Source organism: Garra rufa, chromosome 25, assembly GCF_049309525.1.
Source record: "Garra rufa chromosome 25, GarRuf1.0, whole genome shotgun sequence".
Lineage (NCBI taxonomy): Eukaryota > Metazoa > Chordata > Actinopteri > Cypriniformes > Cyprinidae > Garra > Garra rufa.
Window position 1 is genome coordinate 24,257,452 of NC_133385.1, and position 19,125 is coordinate 24,276,576.

The following is a 19,125-nucleotide window of genomic DNA, read 5'->3' on the forward strand; positions in this document are numbered from 1 at the left end:
AAACTCTTGAGTTCTCGGCCCGAGACGACTTCTGTCACTCTCTCAGGGAAATGTGTGCAACAGGTTGGAGATTGTCAGGCAGCAGCTAATAAGTTTTGTCATGTGCCCAGGACCCACTCTCCCGATGGCGACGGTGGACATCAAGAACCCCGAGATCAACAACAAACTCAATGTGTCCCCACATGAATAACATGGTGCATAGTGGCCTTAACAAGAAGGAAAAGAAGGTCAAGGGCAAGAGGAAGAAGTTGACGAAGGCTGACATCGGGACACCAAGCAACTTCCAGTGAGTCTTTAAGTATAGCAGATTCAGTGCTTCCTGTGTTGGCAGGAAGTGACATCAGTAATGCATATTTAAATGCTGTCATGCTGCTTTTGTGTTTTTCTCTTTCTAATGAGGGTTTATTTTTACTCTCATGTCGTTCTCGGTCTGTATTCTAAATATAGTATGCAATATTTATACCTAATATTGAATTAAAGCTTTCTATCAACTTATCGTTAAAAAATAAAATAAAACAGATATTATTAGTTTTTTTTTTTTTTCTATAGCCTTGATGCTATTTTTAGTTTCCATAAACAGTGTAGCCACAAAGAAATTTAAGCCTAACATGTGGAAATCTTCATTAACTTATTATATTTAATTAAATTAACTTAAATGACTAATATTATAACTTCAAAAAAACTATTTTAGTAATTATTTGTTTAATGTGCTATATTAGTTTCTTTGAAACTTAATACTTTTAAAGAAATGTATGATTAAAGTTTAAAAATTCCCTAATTCCTTACTTAATGTTATTTAAAAAATATTGTAGCTTTAATGTGTTTTTGTTGTTGTTTTATTTATTTATATTGTTATTTAGATGTTCTACTTTCAAAGAAGTTTAATCACAATAATTTCAACTTGAAAATGTTTTTAAGAAACATATGTATTTAGCCTCATTATTGTAGCCTCATTTGTTTAATTTATTTTTTATTAATATTAGTATTATGCAATTTATTTTGTTTATTCTGTGGAAAATTTAACACTAATTTAAACTTGAAAATGTTATTAATTTAAAAAAATGTTTACTTAATTGTTTTAAGACATTTTTTATGTAATTATCTATTATTGTAGCCTTAATTTGTGTATTATTATTATTATTATTATTATTATTATTATTATTATTATTCTTTTATTTATTTCATTTATTCTGTGGAAAATCCACAGTTAAGATAAACTTGATGTTATTAAATAAAAAAAGTTTACTTGATTGTTTTAATAAATTTATTTCTGTATTTATTTATCTTGGTCTTTTATTAGTAGTAGTAGTAGTAGTAGTAGTAGTATTTAATTTCATTTATTCTGTGGAAAATCCACATTAACTTGAAAATGTAATTAAAATTTATTATTATTAATAATAATAATAATAATAATAATATATTTTTGATTTATTTTTTATTTTTTAGCTGACTGATCATTGCCAAAATATTCCACAAAAAAAAATATTTTTTTTTTTTAATTTTTTTCTTCCCCACTTAAAAGCTGTGGTGCATAAACTCGTATCAGTGTGACCTACAGCCAGTCAGTCCTTTCGAGAAATACAAAAACTGTTTTCACTAAAAGAAAACAAGTTAATAAAGACTGAATGCAATATTAGTTAATAATATAACCTAATGAGAGACTAACAAACAATTTTTTGCAGCACATGGCTTACGTTTATTTTTCCCCTGTCCTCATGTTATATTTGTTGTTGTTTATGCCAGTCTGACTGTGCTTAACGCAATATTTTCCAGGCACATCGGTCATGTAGGATGGGATCCGAACACAGGCTTCGATGTAAGTACACAACAATGACTTGCTCTGTCACCCCCACCGACACACTCACAGTCGGACACGCTCTCACATACATATTGAAGAATCTCTCATAGCAAAACAATGCTGACCTGTGTAGTAATGGCATGATGAAATGCCTCAATAGCCTTGTGGTCATGCAGGCTGAAGCATCTGACGCTTGAATATGCAGCCTGTCGCCCACAACACTACCCAGATTGCATTTGTACACAGCATTGCGCTATCTGTGTATTTTTATGCTAACCATTTGTTATGGAAATACTGGTGGTATTGCAAACTGCAGCCTTTGATGCAATTAGAAATTCAGCCTACTGGTGCAATAAAATGAGATGCTGTTCTGCTCTTAACTAACTGGAAAACTAGGCAAATGCTGAAGAAGGCCTCGCATTTTAAAGTTCGCATTATGCATGCAGCTGGAATGTTGAGCATGACATAATGAATGGTTTTAGCAGAGATGGTAAGCATTAGCACATAGTTTGTCCACATGGTGGCAGGATTGGTCTATATTTGTGAACAGCATGAATGCTGGGAAATGTGTAGTGCTTGCAAGGCAGAACTGCATTGGATTTTCTATTAAGACTTTATTTAGATCTTTTCTTTAAAATCCCCATTAACTTGTACTTCAAAGTGTTGAGTTTTAAAAATATTCACTTATTTTTTCATATGGTTGAGGTCAAAAGTTTACATACACCTTTGCAGAATCTGCAAAATGTCAATTATTTTAGCAAAATAACAGGGATCATACAAAATGCATGTTATTTTTTTTAATTTAGTGCTGACCTGAATAAGATATTTCACATAAAAGATGTTTACATATAGTCCACAAGAGAAAATAACAGTTGAATTTATAAAAATGACCCCGTTCAAAAGTTTACATCCCCTTGATTCTTAATACTGTGTTGTTACCTGAATGATCCACAGCTGTGTTATTTTTGTTTAGTGACAGTTGTTCATGAGTCCCTTGTTTGTCCTGAACAGTTAAACTGCCTGCTGTTCTTCAGAAAAATCCTTTAGGTCCCACAGATTCTTTGGGGTTTTTTTTCACTGATGCTCCAGGAGGAAACACGATGCATTAAAAACCAGGGGGTGAAAACTTTTTGAATTTGAAGATCAGGTTAAATTTGACGTATTTTGTCTTCTGGGAAACGTGTAAGTATCTTCTGTAGCTTCTGAAAGGCAGTACTGAAAGGCATGAAAAAATATCATATTTAGGCAAAATAAGAAAAATGTACACATCTTCATTCTGTTCAAAAGTTTACACCCTGGCTCTCAATGCATCGTGTTTCATTTTCCTCACGTTGCATCTTATAATCTTATTGAGGTTTAAAAATATTCATTTTTTTACATAATAATTAGATTTTCTATGTTTTCAATGTCATGTTTTTAGTTATCAATTTAACATTTAATACGATTAATTTTTTATTGAAGCCTTTTTTAGCTTTTATAAGCATTATTCTTTTTTAAAGAAATTTAAGATTAAAATGTGAAAATTCCCTTTAAATTGGTTATCTTTAAAAATGTGTATTTATGTCTTTTTTAAAACATTTTTTTTTTTTTGCTTTAATGTTTTGTTTTCATTTTTCCTAAACATTATACCTTTAAAATTAAATTAAAGTTTGAAAACTGTTAAAGGGATAGTTCACCCAAAATTAAAAATTGTCATAATTTACTCAACCTTTATGGGTTTCTTTCTTCTGTTAAACACAAAAGAAGATATTTTAAGCATGCTGGTGACCTAACAGTTGACGGTAGCCATAACATAGCAAAAAATACTATAGAAGTCAATGGCTACCATCAAATGTTTGGTCATCAACATGCTTCAAATATACTTCAGCATTCCAAAACTAACCAGCAGTGATGATGATATTTGCATACTAAGTTGCGATTTGCTCTTATATCTGTTTGCATACTGTGAATGTGATTTTGCATCCGTTTACTCTGTTTTGACACTTTATCATTAATATCTCTCTCTTTTTCTTCTTCTATCTATATTTAGTTGTGCTTACTAAGGCAACTTTTACTATTGTTCATAATTAAGGTTGGTGATTTGAACAAACCCCTAACCCTAAATATAACATTTGGCCAACGTATCTGCACGTTTTTGCTACGGGAATGAATGATGTTTCAAATTATTTGGCATAGGCAAAAATATTTTCTTCTTTCAGAAAATCAAAAAATTCAGTAGTCTTTTGCTGCCTTGCAAGCACTTGTATTTTATGAAATCTAATGAATAAGCAGTTCTACTGAATTTCAGAACTGCAATATTCTTAAAGGAATATTTCAAACAAAAATGAAAACTACCCCGTGATTTACTCACCCTCAAGCCATCCTAGGTGTATATGACTTTCTTCTTCCAAATGAAAACAATCAGAGTTATATTTAAAAATGTCCTGGCTCTTCCAAGCTTTATAATGGCAGTGAATGGGTGTTGAGATTTTGAAGTCCAATAAAGTGCTTCCCTCCAACATGAAAGTGCTCCACACGGCTCCAGGGGGTTAACAAAGGCCTTTTGAAGCGAATCAATGCATTTGTGCAAGAAAAATATCTATTTACGTGAGCACGTCTATGACCGTTAGCGAAAGCTTAAGATTACGGTTTATAACATTTAAAAATATGTATATTTTTCTTACAGAAATGCATTGATTCTCTTTAAAAGGCCTTTATTAACCTACCGGAGCCATGTAGAGCAATTTTATGATGGATGGATGCACTTTATTTGACTTCAATCTCAACAGCCATTCACTTCCATTATAAAGCTTTGAAGAGCCAGGACATTTTTAAATATAACTCAGACTATATTTGTCTGTAAGTAAGTCATGTCCAGTTAGGATGATTTGGGGTGAGTAAATCATGGGCTAATTTTCATTTTTGGGTCAACTATCCCTTTAAATATTTAACTATTTTATATGAAGAAAAAAAAGAAAAGGAAATGCCTCGTGACTTTACCTTTTTATTTTGCAGTTGAATAATTTGGACCCAGAGCTGAAGAACCTGTTTGACATGTGTGGCATCTCTGAGGCCCAGCTCAAAGACAAGGAGACGTCTAAGGTCATCTACGACTTCATCGAGAAGAAGGGTGGTGTCGAGGCTGTGAAGAATGAGCTGAGGAGACAAGGTGAGACTGATCGCTGTCAGACTCTGTGCACTGAACACCTGCGATTTGTGGCCTCCACATATTGACGTGTCTGTCCATCAATCATCTGCTGGCAGAAAGTCTGGTTTGAATCAACAAAAAGGCCCAAAACTTCCCCTAACTAGTTCTTTCAAGTAATTCAGTGAAAACAAAATGCTGCATGAAGCAGCAAAACCAATATGTCCTTTTTGTGGCATTAAAATAATGTGGCTGTAACGCATTCCTCCGAGGATTTTATACAGAAGTTAGGTGCATATATTAGCATTTTGTATTTGATCAATATATGTGGTTTTCCTTCAGGTCCTCCCAGGTGGTGTGGTAGGTAGAATGTGTGTGTTTCTGAGTGAAACCTGCTTAGACTTGCATGTATAAGAGAGCAGGTTGGCATGGGTTGTTGTGAATGTTTTTTTTTTTTTTTTTTTTATACTTGGGTGACATTTTAGGTGATTTAGGTTTAAGAGCGTTTGTACAGATATTTTTCATGATTCTTCATGAGACATTTGTTTGCTTATGTAAAAAGATGTTTTATGTCTTGAACTTCACTAATATGACTTGTTTGCTGATTGGTGTGGTGCAAAATTTTGTTTGGTTTTTCTTCAAGAGTGAAAGTCTATTGAAGTGGTTGTAACTTTTTTTTTTTTTACTTTAATTGCTGTTAGTTTATACTACAACCCACTAAAAAGACTAAGCATATGGGACAGAGATGGTAGTTAGGAAATTATATCGTATTATGCGTAATTGAACTGGCTGCTTCCTGTCGCACTGTATCCAAAAATTATATTTAATGTTTTTCAGGCTTTTTTGGTTTGTTTTATTATTATTTTTTACTTCTTAGTTTTCACAGGATAGAAAGTGAAGAACATATGTGACCCTGGACCACAAAACCAGTCTTAAGTCGCTGGGGTATATTTGTAGCAATAGCCAGCAATACTTTGTATGGGTCAAAATTATTGATTTTTCTTTTATGCCAAAAATCATTAGGAAATTAAGTAAAGATCATGTTACATTAAGATTTTTTGTAAAATTCCTACTATAAATATATTAAAATGTAATTTTTGATTAGTAATATGCATTGTTAAGAACTTAATTTGGACAACTTTAAAGGTGATTTTCTCAGTATTTAGATTTTTTTGCACCCTCAGATTCCAGATTTTCAAATAGATGTATCTCGGCCAAATATTGTCCTATCCTAACAAACCATACATCAATAGAAAGCTTATTTATTGAGCTTTTATATGATGTATATATCTCAGTTTTGTAAAATTTAACCTTATGACTGGTTTTGTGGTCCAGGGTCACATACTATTTTCAAATAGTTGTATCTATACAATATATCTATCTGTACAATATTGTGAAAAATATTGTTTTATCCGAACATACAATGGAACGCTTATTTATTCAGCTTTTAGATGTATAAATCTCAATTTAAAAAAAAATGACCCTTATGACTGGTTTTGTGGTCCAGGGCCGCATATACCTGCTAATTTTTCCTCAATAATTACAACTACACTGCATAAAGATGCTTCAAAGCTAATTGACATGAATTTAAACTCCAATTTTGGTTTCATGGGATCTTTAAACTATACTAATAATGCATCTTGGGAAGTCCTTATGAGTTGGGAGGTTGCAGTTATGATATCAAATGTGTTTAAGTCACTTTTTTTTACCCTACAAAATGCATTAATTGTTTTGGGGGTTTTTTTTAACTCAATTTCTAAAGTTGATGTAAATTGAATTGTTATATATTTGTAACTGTACAGTAGGTGTGTTATATTGTAAACGGTAAAAGAAATCATTAATTTTAACAAACATACCATGATAAATGCAGACATTGTATCCATTGCGTTGGCCATATTTTCTCACTGACACACCCCCAACTCGGAAACTCTTAAAGGAATAGTTCAGCCAAAAATAAAAACAACCCCATGATTTTCTCACCTTCAAGCTATTCCAAGTTTATATGACTTTTTTCTTTCAGACAAATACAGTTGTAGTTGTATTAAATGTCCTGGCTTTTTCAAGCTTTATAATGGCAGTGAGATTTTTAAAGAAAAAGTCCATCCATCCATCCATCCATCATAAAAAAAAAATTATCCACACAGCTCCAGGAAGTTCATAAAGGCCTAAGTTAATAAAGAGAATCAATGCATTTGTGTAAGAAAAAATATCCATATTTAAAACTTTATAAACCGTAATGTCTAGCTTTCACTAACTATCATATGCAAATTCAAGTAGCGTAGCGTTTCAGCGTTTTTTATATATATATATATATATATATATATATATATATATATATATAAATCTGATTGTATTCGTCTGAAAGGAAGAAGTCATATACACCTAGAATGGCTTAAGGGTGAGTAAATCATGGGGTCATTTTCATTTTTGGGTGAACTATCCCTTTAAAAATAAGTTTCAAGTTACTCACTCCTAATTATGACTTTGGTTTGGGTTCGTTTGCGTCCAACTCATAAGTTTGATTTTTCCAAGTTGACTTGAACACCTCATAATACATGGAGACGCTGTGTGTTTAGTGATTATTTTAATTCTAATAAATATTTTTTTCCTCTTGCAGCACCCCCACCTCCACCCTCCCGAGGCGGCCCACCACCCCCACCCCCTCCTCACACTTCTGGACCCCCACCTCCACCGCCCCCAGTGCGGGGACGAGGAGCCCCACCACCCCCTCCGCCCTCAAGGGCCCCCACGAGCGCTCCCCCTCCACCTCCTCCATCCCGCCCTAGCATGGGAGCGCCTCCACCACCGCCTCCCAGCAGAGGGCATCCACCTCCTCCTCCACCTGCCCCCGCCTCAATGCCACCTCCCCCGCCGCCACCACCTCCATCCGGAGGACCAGCCCCTCCTCCACCTCCTCCTCCACCGCCTCCTCCTGGACCTCCTCCACCCCCTGAGATGGACGGAGGCCACGGTGAATCAACGCCCTCGCCCGTTGGCGGGAAGTCAGCTCTGCTGGAGCAAATCAGGGAGGGCACTCAGTTAAAGAAAGTGGAGCAAAACAACAGGCCAGTGTCGTCCACAGGACGCGACGCGCTACTCGACCAGATCCGACAGGGCATCCAGCTCAAAACGGTGAGGACTGTAAACGCCAACATATCCTGATGTGTCACAGACAAAGGTGGTGATCCGCCTACTCACCTGTCAAGCATCCACTGTGCTAAAACTAAGGTTCTGCAAAATGTTAATTACTTTACCAAAATATGTGGGGTCATGCAAAATGGATGCTATTTTTATTATTTAGTACTGACCTGAATAAGATATTTCACATAAAAATGACCCTGTTCAAAAGTTTACATGCATATGATTCTTAATGTGTTGTAACCTGAATGATCCACATCTGTTTTTTTGTTTGTTTGTTTTAATAGTAGTTATTCATAAAGCAGAGCAAATAGTTTTGACTGAGGGCAAAATCTCATCACACTTTATTTTATGTAACTTCAATGCCGTATATCAGATTGCTGCCTTTGTACTTTTGACCGAATTGCGAACTTTTATGTTGGCTGTTGTTTAAATATTATTTTTCAGTAAATATAAATAAAAGTTGTATTTTTTAGAATTTCATTATTTTTAATGGTTGTCTAATAGCTTTATTCTTGAATTTTCAGGTATCAGATAATGACTCAGGACCACCCACCCCTGCTCAGTCAGCAGGCATCGTTGGAGCTCTGATGGAAGTGATGCAAAAGAGGAGCAAAGCCATCCACTCCTCAGGTAAGTGCTTGTTTTCGTCTCTCAGAAGTTTGTTCAACATAGGACACTCAAAAAAAAAAGTTCCCTCATTTATTCAGGGTTCGTACAAGGTGCTTAAAGTGCTTGAAGTACTTAAATTTGACTTGCCTGGAAAACCCTTAAAAATAGCAATATTCCCTGAATTATTTAAAGACAGTCTTTTCACGCTAAATTTACGTGATTCAAAAAACATATCTTTTTCGCTTATTACAGTTAAGGCGGGCGTACACGGTGTGATTTTTGAGGCCGTACAAGTTCGCATGCGATTTTTTTTTTTTTTTTTTTGGTTATCGGAGGTAATCGTCTCTTCTCGTATGGTCGGGGCTCGTATGGTGTGTGAGAAATTACGAGACGAGCAGAGTGCCTTACGAGCATTTCCCGACCTCACGATCATTTTTAAACATGTCAAAAAACTTCGGGAGCTGTCGGATTGAAAGCGTGACGTGTGTGCTGTTGAACGAGCCGATTTGTTGATCAAACTGGAAATGACCAATCAGAAGCTAAAGAAAAGAAAACCACAGAAGAAGAAAGATGAACATTGCAGCGCCATGGCGACTTTGGACTATCGAGAAAGAGGATAAACTCACTGAACTCTGGCAAGAACAGCGAGCTCTGTATGATGTATTGAGCAGCATTTAGCACGATAGGGTCGTCCAAGATGACATTTTACAGCAGATCGCCCAAGAGCTACATTTATCAGGTGACCTATTGTTTGCTACAGCTATTGCTAGCTATAGTGGTGGCCAACTAGCCCCTCCGACGTGCATAATACTACATTAAAACATACATTACAATACTGTACAGTGCTCTTCCTCGGAGTCCATGTTTTTGGCGCGGAACTTGGTGAACGTGATTGCCTCGGAAATCGGCAGGTTTTAAAATCGTGCCCTGTACCACTGCATCCGTCACTCGTGACATGTGCGTGGCCATACGGTCTTCCGACCGTCCGAATTCACACTGTGTACGGCCTCCTTTAATGTCAAAACTAGCGAGCTATGCCAGTAGTAGTACTGGAAGAGCTATGTAAACATGCTGAAGACGCAAAAAGAGGGACAAATCAATTGAATCGAGTCATTTACACTGGAACTGCTCCAACTGATTCAAACTCATGACTTCAATCTTTTTCAAGCGATTCACTAGCAAAACCAGATCAAATTAAAAGAGCCATTAATTTTCTAATTTCGACACAGCTTGTAATGATTTTAAAAAGCCTGTGGTGATGGGTGAAATAAAGCTTGTTGAACCTCAAAATGATTTACTGCGAAACGATTCGCTCCAATTTAAAACTGCAAAGCGATTAATCGATTCAAAATAAGTTTTTTTGCATATGTGTGTGTACTGTGTATATTTATTACGTGTATATATAAATACACACACATACATGTGTATATATTAAGGAAAATTTTATATTTGTGTAAAATAGTGTGTGTGTATATATATATATATATATATATATATATATATATATTAGGGCCGGGACTTTAACGCGTTAATTTAGATTAATTAATTACACAAAAATAACGCGTTAAATTTTTTTTTAACGCATTTTAATCGCACTAAGTTTTGCACCGCGGAACGTTTCTCACTGGATGAGATTAGGCGGACCGATTATACTGAAGCACAAACTAGCGTTCAGACAAGCCAAAGACGTCCGTCCTAAATAGTATTGTATGTCCCAAATCGTAGTATGTTTAAAAAGTATTCCAAAGATTCCCGGATGGTCTACTACTTAACGATCAATGCACACTCTTAACTGCTAATATTGCCCGCAACACACTGCGCCGTGAACGAGGATTCGATTAGAACTACAAACACGCATAAAAAGTGTTAAAAAACTACAAACATGGAGGATATACGCGACCAACGGACAGGTAGAGAAAGGGGTTTGAGTGATAAATAATCAGTGTGTAACCTGATAAAAACTATTTTTTAAATGTTATCCGCATTATATTCCATGTGCAGCAACTTTTATAATGATAGGTTTGGTCATTAACGTTTAAATGCATAATTAATCAAACACAAGAGCAGAGTTCTCGGAATGAAAGACTCGTTAAAGAACGTGCCTCTTGCTACATTTAATGGCAATATTGTACTGGTCTGGTGGACTTGGTTGAACAAAAATAAGCAATATTTTGTTGCTTAAGCTTATGTATTCAGTCATTATTCAATGGTATACTAAAAATCCATGTAAAATTCTTAATTCTCACTGTTCTCAGGTCAAATATTTACATGCGATTAAAATGCGATTAATTTCGATTAATTAATTACAAAGCCTCTAATTAATTAGATTAAATTTTTTAATCGAGTCCCGGCCCTAATATATATATATATATATATAAATAAATATAAATATAAATATAAATTATAAATTAAATGTTCAAATACAAATATATTTTTAAATATATACGTATGTGTGTGAATTTCTATATGCATAATAAATATACGCAGTACACGCATAGTAAACAAACAAACATTTATTTTGAATCGATTAATCGTGACTAATAGTTTTGCAGCTCTACTCCAATTGGATTGTGTATCATGAATCATTTGTTTCATATCGGGACTTCAGATCACAAATAATTTGATTTACAGCGTTCATACAAGATGCTTAAAATGCTTGAAGTACTTGAATTTGACTTTTTGAAATGTAAGGCCTGGAAAACCCTTGAAAATAGCAATTTTCTTGAAGAGGTACTTAAAAAGTGCTCAAATTATTAAAAGACGATGTATTGATGGAATAAATGTTTAATTTTGTCTATAAGCACATCTTTTTACGCAAAATTCGCACAATTCAAAAATATATCACACCTTTTTTGCTTATTTCAGTTAACGTCAGAAAACAATTGAGCTAGGCTAGTAGTAGTACTGACAGTGTCATGTAAACATGGCTGAAGATGCGAAAAGAGGAACAGAAGAACCGAATCAATTGAGTGAGTCATTTATGCTGGAACTGCTCCGATTTTTTTCAAACTCATGACTTCAGACATTCAGTTCAAGTAACTTGCTAGGATTCACGCTCAAATCAAGCAATTCGCTCCAATGACGACGCATTTGTTTCATATTGGAACTTCAAATCACGAATCATTTGATTTAGATCGGAACTGGATTGTGAATCATTTTGCAAACTGAATGGTTCAAATCAAATAATACGCAATTTAAAGTCCCGATTTAAATCAAATGACTCGCAAACTGCAAAGTTCCAATCTAAGCCAAATGATTTTGAGTGAGTCTGAATGAGTGTGGATCGCAAATCATTTGTTTCAAATCAGGATTTTGGAAGGATTTCGTGAATCTTTTTTTTTTTTTGTCTGATTTTCTTAAACAGTAGAAAACATTAAACCACAATGGCAGTACTGTTATAAAAACATAAAGAAAAAGTAAATAAAGTATACACAAATACAAATAATAGTGGTACTTTGCATGTACATGTGTTTCTTTATTAGTATATTTTAATTCATCTATTTATTAATTGTAGAATTTGAATATAGAACTTGTTTGAACAAGTAGTGCTTGAAAAGTCCTGGAATTTCATTTTACAGAATCTGTACGAACCCTGTTTCGATGGCTGTTTACATGCTAAAAAATGCTCTGTTGCGTGTTTAAGATGACATAACTCAAGGCCAACTTAAAAGATTATTTTGAAACATGCCAGATTATGACTTTTTCCCTTTCCATTCCTAAAACACAACATTCTTATTGAAGTAAGTGTATTTTTAGCATTCGCTGGCATAGAAAAACGCTGTGTTGATGCAATTCTTCATAAGTAATGAGTTATTTACAGCGATTATGCATCTTTTTGAATCTTCAGATGAAGATGAGGATGATGAAGAGGACGAAGACTTTGAGGATGATGACGAATGGGATGATTAATCCTGCAACACTAACCCCAGTAGAGTAAATGATACTAAATTCTCACTTCCCCAAATTTTACGCTCATTCTGTGTATTTTTTTTTTTTTTCAAATCGCTGTATATTTTTGTTGCCTTTTTGCTTTGTTTTTGTTTTGTTTTTTTAATAATCTGTGCAATACCTCATGTAATCTGTAAAGTATTGTCATTTATCCTCTGTAAAATAATCTCCTGGAATAACCATGTGAAGTTTTATGCCAGGATTCATGATTTGTTGACCTGAATGTTTTTGTTTCCCTGTGAGTGGGGAAAGGGAGATGGACGGGACGCTCGGTGTCCTTATTAATTGTTGATTAATGATTTAGATAACACTATTTTCATACCCTACTTTTCTGTACCTTCGATTTTCTTATTCAAATCCTAGTTTAGCATTCTTAGATTTGGTAAGAGGTTCTCCTATCAGAATATGTATGTCCCCTGTATTGTTTCCCTTGTAAATGTACACCAGGCTGATATATTGAGGCTATATATATTTTTGCACGAATAACAAAAAGGAAATTCACTGCAGGATGAGAACACATTGGCTGAACACGTTAAATATGATTTCTGTGGTAATCACGATCAGCGTCACACTACATTTGCACGTCACAACGTAGACAGTTCTGAGTTTTTGATTTCACTTTATTAACAAGAAAATAATATACGGTAGAGTCAAAACCAGCAAAGTCGTGAGTACAGCTTGCTCCTGAATGTGAAAAACCATCATTTCACAAATATAGAATTTCAGTCATATCAAGAAAAAAATGAAAAAAGCACTTCACAAAAAAGCAAAAAAAAAAGCAATTTAAACTTCCGTTAGAAGCTTTTACAGGTCAATGCTTGACTGACAACTACATTTAAGGTCATGAGGAAAAAAAAACTACAAACCTTTGTGTACATTTAATGCTGGTTTAACAGTATTGTCTGTCTGAACTGAATTTGCTGTCCTTGTCCTGTAAGGATAGTGCTGAAAAAAAAATGTAAAATTGACATCAGATGTTACAAGAGGGTTGGAATGTGGAATGAAAACACTAAATTCTATACTTAAATAAATGGTAATATTTACAAACCTGAGATATGGTGCTTTTCTTTTAATAACCTACATTTTTACCATACTTGATTATCTTTGATGGCTGAAATTATTTGATCAAGCAGGATCAACCTCAGCTATCTGCATGACGAATCATTGAACTCGGCTTTCGATGTGAGTATTTTCTTTTTTGATTTGATCTTTCTTATGATGTAAGTTAGAAAGCAGCTGTTCAAACTGTACTGAATGAGCAAGATATATTGCTTGTGGAAAGAAGTTAGAAAAAACACTTATCGTGTTTGAATGTGTATAAAATATGTAGTTCAGACTCACTGCCAGATAAGAGAACAAAAGTTGTCATTTGTGGTGTTTGTTTTACAGATTCATTTTATGTGAGACGTTTTGCACCTCAGGAACGATGATTATTGGTGACCTGCAAGAGAAGAAGAAACGGTAGTCAATGTAATTATAAAAGCAGAAGTAAGTAAAAGCTATAAAGGGTACTAGTGTTTTAAGATCTTAACAGGATAGTTACCTACCAGTCAAAAATTTTTGAACAGTAAGATTTTTGATGAAGTCTCTTCTGCTCACCGAGCCTGCATTTATTTGATCCAAAGTATAGCAAAAACAGTAAAGTTCTGAATTTTTTTTTTACTACTGTTTTCTATTTTAATACATTTTAAAATTCATTTTTTACCTGTGATTTCAAAGCATCATTACTCAAGTCACACGATCCTTCAGAAATCATACTAATATTTTAATTTGCTGCTCAAAAAAACATCAATTATGTTAAAAACAGCTGAGTAGATTTTTTTTTTCAGGTTTCTTTGATTAGAAAATTCAGAAGTACTACATTTACCTGCAATAGATATATTTTGTAACATTATAAATGTCTTTATCATCACTTTTGATAAAAAATGTAAGTGTCCTTGCTAAATAAAAGTATTATTTTCTATTATTTCTTTCCCAAAAAACTGACTCCAAGATTTTGAATGGTATAGTGTTCTCAAAAGTTCTGAAAGATTATTTCAGATAAATGCTGATCTTTGTATCTTTCTATTTATCAGTATCCTGAAAAAAATGTACTTAACTTTTTTTTTTTAAATATTGATGGTAATGATAATAATAATAAATGTTTATTATTATGACACTGAAAACTGAATTAATGATGCTGAAAATGTAGATTTACAATATGTTCAAATAGAAAATAGGTATTTTGAAATAGTAAAAATATTTCAAAATGTAACTGTTTTTGCTGTACTTTGGATCAAATAAATACAGCCGTGGTGAGCAGAAAAGACTTTTAAAAAATCAACATTAAAAATCTTACTGTTCATAAACTTTTGACTGGTAGTGTAAAGGGCATGAGTGTGAGTAAATTTAAATTTTTGCATTGTGTATCCTTTTAAAATGTAAAACTTTTTTGATGCCCTCAAATTAAGTACATTAAAACTTGGGGACAAAACTAAACTTTCCTCTGTTAAATTTGAACTGGAATTTGTGTGGGATGGTAGTTTTCCACTGTCTGGCTCTGTTTGGTCAAACAAGACAGCCACTGAATGAATAATTAAATTCTTGGTATAAAAAGGTAATCATTGCTTAAAGGTGACCTGATTTGGCAGAGTTGGTGTTTACAAAATTCTTTGTTCAGAAGTTCCTGTATTGTTCCTATCCAGTACCGTTGTCTAAGTGAATTACAAACGTGAGCACTGTTTTTTTTAAGACTTTCCTACTTGGTTATGTCCTGGACAAATACTAAATGTCTTACCCTTCGTAGTGTACCAATGCTGCTTCCACGAATAGCTGCTAGTAGATCATCACGCGTTGACCTCTGGGTGCCTCCAAGACTGTTTCTTTCATCTTTTCTTCTCAAAGGTACTGGTTTTTCATCTTGCAGAATCTTCTTGCCATGTTTGTGTCCTTTGTGACCGATACTGTCCATTGCTGTTTCTTTTTGCTGCTTGACCATTTCAGCAATTTTTCTAGTTGGCACATTATTCACAACTTTTGGTTGACTGTGAGGTTTTGGTAAATGAGAAGAGACCAAGTGCTGCTTCCCTTGTGTAGTATCTGCATCATTGTCCACAATATCCCATGTCTTTGATTGTTCCTCACTTTTTTCTAGATTGTCTTGTTCTCTTTTTTGTTGTAGCCGCCTTTGCCTCTGGCAGTCCTGGTTGCGGGTTAAAATACCTGTTGCGCTCATCCTTGGGCCAGGTAAGTCAAAGTGGTATCCCAGTTTCAACAGAGTGGTGTTGTCCCTCAGCAGTTTCACCATTTCCATCTCCACTTGGCCTCCACAGATGTGCCTCTGGTTGTGGAATCTGAGCTCCACCAGTGTTGTGTTGTACTGAAGTGACCCAACCAAAGCCAGGATACCTTTGCCTGAAATGAAGTTGGACTCAACATTAAGGTTGGTGATCCTGCAGTTCTTCTTCAGCATTTTGGCCAGGGCAAAAGCTACTTGATCATCTGCGTGGGTGTTCGCAAGGCTGAAAACCTCAACGTGAGTGTTGGATTTTAAGGCATCAGCAAAGCTTACTAGAACCTCTTGGGATATGTTCTCAATGTTGTTTAGATTAACTTCACTCAAGGAGTCGTCATCACTCAAGATATTCTCCAGGGTCTTATCAATATCAGTAAGGTTACCACTTGGCCTCTCTGGTGTAACCTGATGATGAAGGGCACCTTTGTGGATGCCTATTGGTTTTTGACCACTGTTTCCATTCCTCTTGCAGTCTAATCGGGAGAAGTCCACAAAATTCCAATTGCTTGACCTAGGTTCTTTCTCTCCATCACCCCCCGTGCTGAGCCCCCAGTTTTGTTGCTCTCCCTCCTCTTCATTATCCTCAGGCTCTTCACTGCCACATTCCTCTTCGCTCTTATCTGTCTGGCACTCGTCCATGCTGTCCTGTGTGTCACCATAGAAAGGAAAACAAGGTTTAGCTCTGGCATACCTCAAGCAATGATGCTTAATTAAGAAAGATATCACCAGCTGAGACAACTGAGATGCCAGCTGAGCAATGACTATGTTCTGTAAAAGCAAAGTTGCAGTGACAGTCTCTGTTTTTACAGTTGGCTCTTTGAAAAAAAAAATTATATTTTATATCAAATTAGGAATTTGTCATTGACCTCCAAAGTTCTTAAGCCAAGCTAACCATAAATATCCGTAACTTAGGGGTAAGATTAGTCTCAGCTTCAGACGGATTGTTGGCTGAAAATCTGAAACATATGGCACACAAAATTTCTTCAGAAGTTTTGCAGTCATCACCGGATTAGTTGAATTATACAGGATTTCTGGGAACAAAGATGCCATGACACCCAACCCCTCTAGAAAGGAGAAAGCCTTCATGTTTACAACAGTGACAATAAGTGTTTATCAGGATTAACTTAATGCTGGGTTTTCAAAAGTATGTAAAAATATGTAATGTTCGCACTACAGACTCTTTAACAATACGATCAAGAGTTTTACACTGGTCTGTTATTGTCGGAACATTTCCACGCCCCAAAACATGATGCGGCACAAAATGAAACTTGATTGGTTGCTTCACCTGTCAGTCATATGGGCTCTTGGGCAGTCCCAAGCCATTCAAAGCCAGTAGCACCTCACTGCAGTACACAGGATCCAGGATGCGAAGGCACATCCTTATCCAGGGGTTGGAGATGGGTAAGTTTAGGGATCAGGAGGTAGAGACGTTTAGGGATATGTAAGGTTGGAGGAGTTGGATCTGGATCTCAACCCCTAGATCTTGTGTTCTGCAGTGAGAACAGTCTCTTCAAAACCGGCTCTTCAAAGTGGCCAGGGTTCCCAGACCTTCTGCCGTCAGTCTGAAGGTCTGGCTACGCAAGACTAGGGTGAGATAAACTCTTCAGGAGAGTGGCCCTCCAGGAGATGTTTGACAATCCTTCAGGGATCATGACTATTATGTCATCAGGGATGACCATACTCAGAAGTTGGAAATTCAGTTCCAGTAGGAACTTTTAACCGGAACGCCCTCCCAAGTCAGAGTTCCGACTTAGAATCTCGGAATCGCAACAATTCCAAATTCAGAATGTAATATGCCTCCTCAGTGCATCAACATAGTTGTTTGTCTGTATCTCAACTGCAGGCTGGAGCAATGGGCATAGTAAAAGGTTAGGGCATGCTGAAAGGTAGGGGCGTGGAGAAAGTTCTTCATGATTGGTCGACAAATTTAGGGGGAATTTCTGTTGGACTGATTCTCCTTTCGGGATGCCTCCTTTGGCTTGCTCATTGCTCAAGGCTACAGCTACCCTTGTCTCAGTAAACTCGTGGATGTGTTCATCTTGGGTTTTTTTTTTTTTTTTTTTTTTTTTTCTGGAATATGGTCCACTATCATCAGACAGACATCTAAGTTCCGAGGTAAATGGAATGCAGCTTTAAAGACCACCATCCTGTATACTTTAGCTCCAGTCTTAATTACCTGAACCAGGTAAGCAATGGCTTCAGGAATACTAGTAACCTATGGGCAGGTGTGTTGAAGCAGGTTGAAGCTAAACTGCAAGGTGGTTGCAGAACCACCTTGTGGAGGCCTACCAAAGATTGGGACTTCTTGATCTTTTCATAAAGAAAGCCAAACCTGACCCCCACACAATTTTTTGCTTGTTTTTTGGATATATTTCAGAATATCTTAATGGGTTGTCACTTGGGCAGTACCCTACAATGAAACACGTTTGTACACCTATTTACCCATAAAGGGTGCTTATTTGTACCTTTTAAAGGGAAGCCTGGATATTAAGAATTGTATGGCTTAAAATACTGTAATTTGTGTTTTACTAAAATATGTAGTAGAAAACCCATTAACGTTTACGTTATTAAAAAAAACTACATCGTTTTATGTATATCGCTGAACTCTGTGAGCTACTGGTGCTACCTGGCATTTGGTTTAAGCCTACGATTATATCCATCACCACCTGTAAGCTAGTAGTTGTAGTAGTTGTGATCATTGTATCAGTATTTTATTTTCCGAGTTGTGTTGTGGTAAAAATGGCAACAGGTACCTCCAGTAACTCACCCGAGTGCAGCCATCCAACGTCATTGAAATAATGGCACCCCCCTCAGCCCAAAATATGTATAAAACGATGTGGATATTTTTTGGTACCACACCAATTTTAAAAAAAGTAATTCAACTGGTACCTTGATGTTTGGCATATCACTCAATTTCTTCATATAGACCCTACCTCCAGCAATCTGTGACTCTCATCCTCCCAGTACTTCAGCAGAGCCTCTCTGCAAAAAGTCCCCGTTGGCTGCTTGGCCGTCTGGTCCTCTTGCCTTAGCCCAGTTGGTATGTTCTTATCTGGCTCTATTTCAGCCATGACCTTCTCCAGTTCCTGAATTTCTTCAAGTGTCAGGGAGGCCAGTAGTTCATCTTCATCAACGTCCTCATACTTTCCAAGTTCTTTGTGGTACCCAAAGTTGCTCATATTTGTACCGCTAAGTCTCTTTTTTGTGAGTATGAACTTCTACGCTGCCTCA

The 19,125-nt window shown here is 35.7% G+C and overlaps 2 protein-coding genes across 2 annotated transcripts in view; one reads left to right on the plus strand and one right to left on the minus strand.

The window, feature by feature from the left end:
- The window catches only part of wasla (WASP like actin nucleation promoting factor a), a 35,649-nt gene extending 21,977 nt beyond the window's left edge, over positions 1-13,672 (plus strand). Inside the window, 7 exon segments of the mRNA XM_073831851.1 lie at positions 111-157; positions 159-286; positions 1,774-1,816; positions 4,793-4,946; positions 7,540-8,054; positions 8,588-8,693; positions 12,520-13,672. Of these exon segments, the coding sequence (XP_073687952.1) occupies positions 111-157; positions 159-286; positions 1,774-1,816; positions 4,793-4,946; positions 7,540-8,054; positions 8,588-8,693; positions 12,520-12,581 (1,055 nt within the window). The 3' untranslated portion in view covers positions 12,582-13,672.
- A 365-nt stretch (positions 13,673-14,037) lies between these two features.
- On the minus strand, positions 14,038-19,073 carry lmod2a (leiomodin 2 (cardiac) a). Its single transcript, XM_073831644.1, has 3 exons — positions 18,828-19,073; positions 15,397-16,539; positions 14,038-14,061 (listed from the first exon to the last, which is right to left on the minus strand). The coding sequence occupies exons 1-3, from the start codon at positions 19,071-19,073 to the stop codon at positions 14,038-14,040; spliced, it is 1,413 nt and encodes a 470-aa protein (XP_073687745.1).
- Between the last annotated feature and the right edge of the window lie 52 nt (positions 19,074-19,125).

Bases quoted from the DNA above. Each gene is read 5' to 3' on its own strand.
- lmod2a (XM_073831644.1), bottom strand. From the start codon at position 19,073: ATGAGCAACTTTGGGTACCACAAAGAACTTGGAAAGTATGAGGACGTT. The intron at 16,540-18,827 runs GTAGGGTCTATA...GGTGACACACAG, and splicing joins AGAGTCACAGATTGCTGGAG to GACAGCATGGACGAGTGCCA. The intron at 14,062-15,396 runs GTAAGACATTTA...CTTCTCTTGCAG, and splicing joins GCATTGGTACACTACGAAGG to GTCACCAATAATCATCGTTC.